Source organism: Condylura cristata, unplaced genomic scaffold (assembly GCF_000260355.1).
Source record: "Condylura cristata isolate star-nosed mole 26May11 unplaced genomic scaffold, ConCri1.0 scaffold00001, whole genome shotgun sequence".
Taxonomy (NCBI): Eukaryota; Metazoa; Chordata; class Mammalia; order Eulipotyphla; family Talpidae; genus Condylura; species Condylura cristata.
In genome coordinates, this window is record NW_004567102.1 from 62,835,485 (window position 1) to 62,841,219 (window position 5,735).

The 5,735-nt window shown below is 42.3% G+C and overlaps 1 protein-coding gene across 1 annotated transcript; it reads right to left on the bottom strand.

Annotated features, from left to right (window-relative positions):
• Positions 1-404: 404 nt before the first annotated feature.
• Positions 405-746, bottom strand: LOC101620745 (60S ribosomal protein L32-like). The gene has a single exon (XM_012734121.1). The coding sequence runs from the start codon at positions 744-746 to the stop codon at positions 405-407; it is 342 nt and encodes a 113-aa protein (XP_012589575.1).
• Positions 747-5,735: the final 4,989 nt, after the last annotated feature.

Genomic DNA, 5,735 nt, shown 5'->3' on the forward strand with positions numbered 1-5,735 from the left:
CTTCATGTGATAGTCATATTTGTCAAGAATTCCTTACATTTTTCATGTATAAACCATGACTTGAGTGATAGGGTGAGGACCTACAGATATGAAAGTGAAAAAATACCATGTACCACTTCACCGTATACTTCTTTATTTTACAGTGTGTCCTCATTATAAATCTGCCCTCGACAGATAGTAACTCAACAAACACTTTAGAAAGCATTTGCTATATGGTAGACACTGTCTTTGCTCATGTGCAGGCTCAACAGTTTATATGTAAAGTGGTAAAATGAGATAAAGGTCAATCACGAAGATAGAACGATAGTTCCACATTATTTCACACAGAGCAGTTAGAGCCGTCTTCTCTGATGGTGTGGGGTTTGAGGAGATTCTACTTAGTCTTTTGAAGTTTCTTGGTTTTATTAACACAGCGCAGGCGCACACAGGCTGGCGGGCCATCCCTTCTCCGCGCTGTGCAGCCCGTTGTGGGGGCCGGTGACTCGGTGGCACTGCTCTGCCCTTTCCACCACGGTTCCGCTGTGTCTGGAGGCGGCTTTGTGAGGCCTCTCAGCACAGTGAGACTCGTTGCGTACCCGAAGCACTTTTTCTCTTTGACTCGTGCACCAGGAACCTGCAGAAGTCACTGAGCAGCATGATTTGTTTCCTTGTTCCTCCCGTCGCCTCTTGGGCGTCAAGATTTGACTCTTGAACCTTCCGTGCACCTTGTTTTCTGGGCCTCTGGGCTTCCACCAGTGACGCTTCATTTTGGCATAGCGCTCAGACTGGTGCTGATGTACTTTCTAGTCCTCTCTTTGATGACCTTGGGCTTCCTGAGGGGTCTGACAGCAGCCCTGGTGCCAAGTGGGAGCCTGCAGTCACCGCCACAGCGGGAGAGGGGAAGATGGTGGAGTTTGAGCAGATGCTTGAAGAAAATGAGTGAAACAGCGATTAGCTATCAGGATAAAACATAGCGGGCAGCAAAGAATGGAGCCTGTTACCTTCACCCCTGCCAGTTTCTCTTAGTCAAGGCTCTGTGACAGGGTTGTACTTAGAAAGCTCTGAGAAAATTGGGGATGCCTGAGGCAGGAACACAGTGAGCAAAGTGGGGGTTGGAGGAGAGCAAGAGGGGGAGGAGTTGGGGTCCAACCGTGAAGGGCCGAATCAAACTTTGTAAAGCTGCTGGGTTTTGCTCTGAGGATGAGAAACTACTAGAGGGTTTAAGCAGAGAAATGATAGGATCTGAGTCAACCTTGTAAAATCCCTCTAGTTGCTGGGAGGAGAACGTTTGGCAGCTGATAGGTTAGTTAGGAGCCCCTGTAGTTACCTAAGCAAGAAGTGATCCTGGCTTAGAATAGGGTGGCAGCCGAGGGGGTGATGAGCTGGTGTCAGGCTCTAGATGTCTTTTGAAGAATAGACAGCATTTTCTGGCAGTCAATACGCTGTTAGATGAAAAGGAGAGTCAGGGGAAACACTGATTTTTATTCTGAGAATTGAAACTTGAATCTACAATTTATTACAATGCAAAGACTGTAAGACTATAAAGTGGATGAAACCCAAAAGTTCGAGCTGGGACATGTTGAAAATGAGATGCCTATATTCTTATCATGAGGAGCAGCTGATGGATAGATGAGTTCAGGGGTCTTTAGCATGCGGACACCTTTGGAGCCATAGGGCGTAGATGATGCCAGCAAGGGAGTGAGCATAGAGAGGGAAGATGCCCAAGTACTTTTTCCAATTCTAGTTTCAACTTTCCCTTTAGTTTTTAATCAGCAACCTTTAGGAAACCATCACCATGTACTCAGAGACCCCCAGTTCCAGCATAAGTCCTTCACCACATTGGTTCAAGCCAAGTTCCCAACTTTAGCTCCTTCTTCTTATTTGTTAAACTCTACTTCAAAAAACTATCACCATTTTCTCAATCTTATCAGATGCCTTGCTACCTCTGAAATTTTGCACTTTTGCCTTATTTTTTCCATTGTGACTGATCCCCACATTTCTGTATATTGAGATACCATCCCATGCTCCTGATGGATGGAGTGAATCCTATTGTTACGCAACCCCTGGAAGAAAACAACTTACTCTTTCTTGACAACCACTGTGTTCATTTGTACCTGCAGTGGATATGCCGGCATGGATTACGTGTCACTCATCCAGTCCTTTCCCGACTGCCTAGGAAACCATGCCACTAACTGCAGATTCCTTCTCACCTAGGTTTCTACCTCTAATCAAGGCCCCTGCAAGTAACAGTCTGAACTCCTATGAGACTTGGAAGGCAAAAGTAGCCAAGGTGAGGTCATTTTGAGGTAACTGCTAAATTCATGGAGGCATTTTATCTTTCTGAGGCAGCCGTGTACAGCTGTGGACAGTCCCTGGGATCCCAGGTGCTAAGTGGAGGACAGAAAAGACATAAAAGTGAGATTTTCACTAAATAATTTTGCAATATAGTCACACAGTTATCCTAGCTGTGTAGCATCCAGTTTGCTCCCTTGATCTTTCTAGAACTCCTATGAGCAACCCAATACTCTTTAATAAACACTTTTCTTCTCAAAGTAGGTAGAGTAGTTTCCGTTTTCTGCAGTTAAGCACCCTAATTGTTACAGCATGACATTTTGCTTTGCTATGTGGACGCTTTATTGTATTTTTATTATTTTCTTCCCTAGATTGATTCAATCATTTAAAAGCAGCAAGAACTCTGTCAGAGTCCCTCTTGTGTACAGTACCACACCTCCCTGTGTTGTGAGGAGCCACATTGTGCCACAGCCAGCTCACAGGGATGCTACAGAGAATGTCAACACAGTGACATGGTGAGCTCTGAGCAGACTATACTATTAGTTGTTTAGACCTTTCTACTTATTAAGAGAAGCAGAATTCTTCATAAGGGCAAAAAATTATTGAGACAATGAGAGAATCATGAACCAAGAATGTTCGATAAGTTCTGTACTGGATACTGAATAGAATTCAGTGTGTGCCTCATCTGTGCTTAGACGAAACTTCAGGAGTACAATCCTTCTCGATTTTCAGAAAAGGACTCTGGTCTGTACGAGAATCAGTCAAGTAAGGAGATATTGAAAAACAGAACTTAATTTGGACTTCACCCAGAGGCATCTCAAATACTGTTCTTTACTTTTGGCCAAAATTCTTGGGATATGCACTAATGTGTACAGCAGGCAAAAGACCTTCTGCTTATCGCTGCATCACAGAGTCCTCTTGTCAATTTTCTCTTTATCTTTAATGCCACCACATCTTAGCATTTTATTGGCTGAAAGGAAGCATACAAGCCCAGAAAAGGGGGCAAATTGAAAAAGACAGGCTCACTTAGGCGATGGTGGAGATAAAAAACTTTATTCTGATTGTTGGCATGCCAGCTCATATATTTTGCCAAATGATATTTATACAGCTGAGAGGAGTATGTTAGTTTCATGTTTTTCTGCACAGGAGTCAGAGCTATTCTCAAGCACAAGGTCCTAAATGGGATGCATATGTTTGAAAATACCCATGTGTGAGAACCCTGTCCTCAGATGCTTGAGCCCCTAACCACCACCACTTTGGCTGAACTGGCAGGCCATTTTTGGGTCAGAACTACCATAGAATCTAAACTCTAGATGAGCATCCTCTGGAATTAGGCTTGAAGGATATTGGAATAGTGTGATGTGTGCATTCAATTCATTATGGTGACTCAGGTTTAAGCTCCATCTAAAAGAGAACACATTTTATTCATTTTCAATTCACTCAGATTTTCCTGAGAACTCACAAACTGAGCTTGTAAGACGTGGGACCTCATTACACAGAGCTACAGTTAGGCAGCTGAAAGGCAACCCACCTAGTTCATTTAGATTTGCCTAACGGAACATGAATTTATGTTCTCAGGAAAGCAGTAGCCAACCCTGTGAGTCAAGGAGTAGGTAGACTGAGCATGTGAGGCCTTATCAAGTAAGGAGTAACAAAGAGAGTTACAATTTGTTCTACTATTCAGAAGTCTCCAAAGACAAGGGAAGTGGCTGCTCTTAGAGCAATCTTTAGGAGTTCCCTTTGTGCTTTTAAATACTTCATCTAGTATCCATTTAAAATGGACAGTAATGCTTGGAATTATTGCTGAGTAGAAAAAGGAAGTTGGGCAGCATTAAAAGCAGACCCTTAGTAAATTGGAAAGAAGTGTGTGTGACCTATAGTTTCTTCAGTTTTTGCAGAGCAATGTAGAGAGGATGATGGTCCACAGTGCTGTAGAAGGGCAAGCAAATGATGACTTCATCCAATCCCCCCAAACCCCAGATTTGCTCTTTGAAGATAAATTATTCTGTTTATAAGTATGCTTCTCTGTGGAGAAGGGAGAGCATTAGTGACACCCCAGGATCTATTTATCAACTCTTTATTCACTGAGAATGTGACTAAGAGAGAACCCCAAAGAAAACCAAAACAGACAGATATTTACCTGACAACATTTTTGTCAAGGCAGATATAATTGTTGTGTTGATGGGGCTGCTGCTTCACCAGTGAGAGCCTTTCTTTACCTGGAAGTATTGAAAGCAGCCTCACCTAAATTGTAACTCCTTTGCAAAGTCAGTGATAGCACTAACTAAATGACTTTTCATTTATTTTGATTTGTGTTCTCTCTGTCAGGTGTGTTTTTTCTCCTCAGACATCACCCATTGTTTGGCAGCTTGTTTGAAACCAACTATGGGTGCTTTGGTGGTGGGGGAACTACAGTGATCACATTTGAGGGGAATATAATCATATTGTCCAAAAATTAACAATGAGATAAAAAAAAAAAAAGAAAGCTCAATAGAAAGAAAACAAACTTTGAAACTCTCACTTATGGCAAAAGACCCTGCCACATTGCACAATATTTCTTCTCTGATGAGTATCTCATTTCTATTTCCACACTACTGGCCTGAAATTGAGTTCCAATTTCCATCTATTATCTCTATCCAGTGATTTCATTTGTGCCTTTACACCAAATTTGTAGGTTAACTGGGAGTGGGAGATGAGAGAAATTACTGACAGAGTTTCATGGTAGACTTTGATGTGCAAGGCACAGGTCCCCACCACACTATGTCCTGCCTCTACGATTCTCTGCTCACAAGAGACAGGACACTTCAGGAGAGGCAGGTCTGAGGAAGCAGAAAAATCTGTCATTCTCTATTCTACAACAACTCATCTTTATTCTAGTTAATTCATAGTGACAGCAGTCTCTTAAAAGGAGTACATGACTCATCAGACAATGCAGTAAAGAATTATAAAGTATGCTGAATGAATTACAAACAGAACCAAGATTGTAGGAAGGTAGAGATTGTGTGCTTTTGAAAGTTTTTTTCAAAAAGCAAGCCAATATTAATATGAACTAAAAATTGTATGGTGTTATATGTACTCAACATATATATGTTAAATGGTTTATTTACAGTGTCTAACTGAATCCTCAGTACTTACTTGGGCAGAGACAAACAGAAAAATCTGGGAGCTGTAAGACTTGTCTAAGAATACAAGTTGGAAATGGCAAAAGTGGGATTTAATTGTAGGTCTGTGTTCACTGTAATAACTGGCCTCCTGACTGCTATGCTAATATTGTAATTATTTTTAAGCTCCATTTATTCATGCATACAGAACTGGAGTACAGGCCAGAGGAGTATAGGCCAAGGGTACAGGGGCTGTGAGAGGCTTCACCAGAGACAGAGTGGGGAGCAGAACAGGCAGATGGACGAAGGGCACTGCTGAGTGGAGAAGCAGGCGAGACAGGAGAGGTCTGCCACTCCATGTGG

What these genes read in the sequence shown, in the direction of transcription:
- LOC101620745 (XM_012734121.1), bottom strand. Translation starts at nt 746, where the DNA reads ATGAAGCGTCACTGGTGGAAGCCCAGAGGCCCAGAAAACAAGGTGCAC.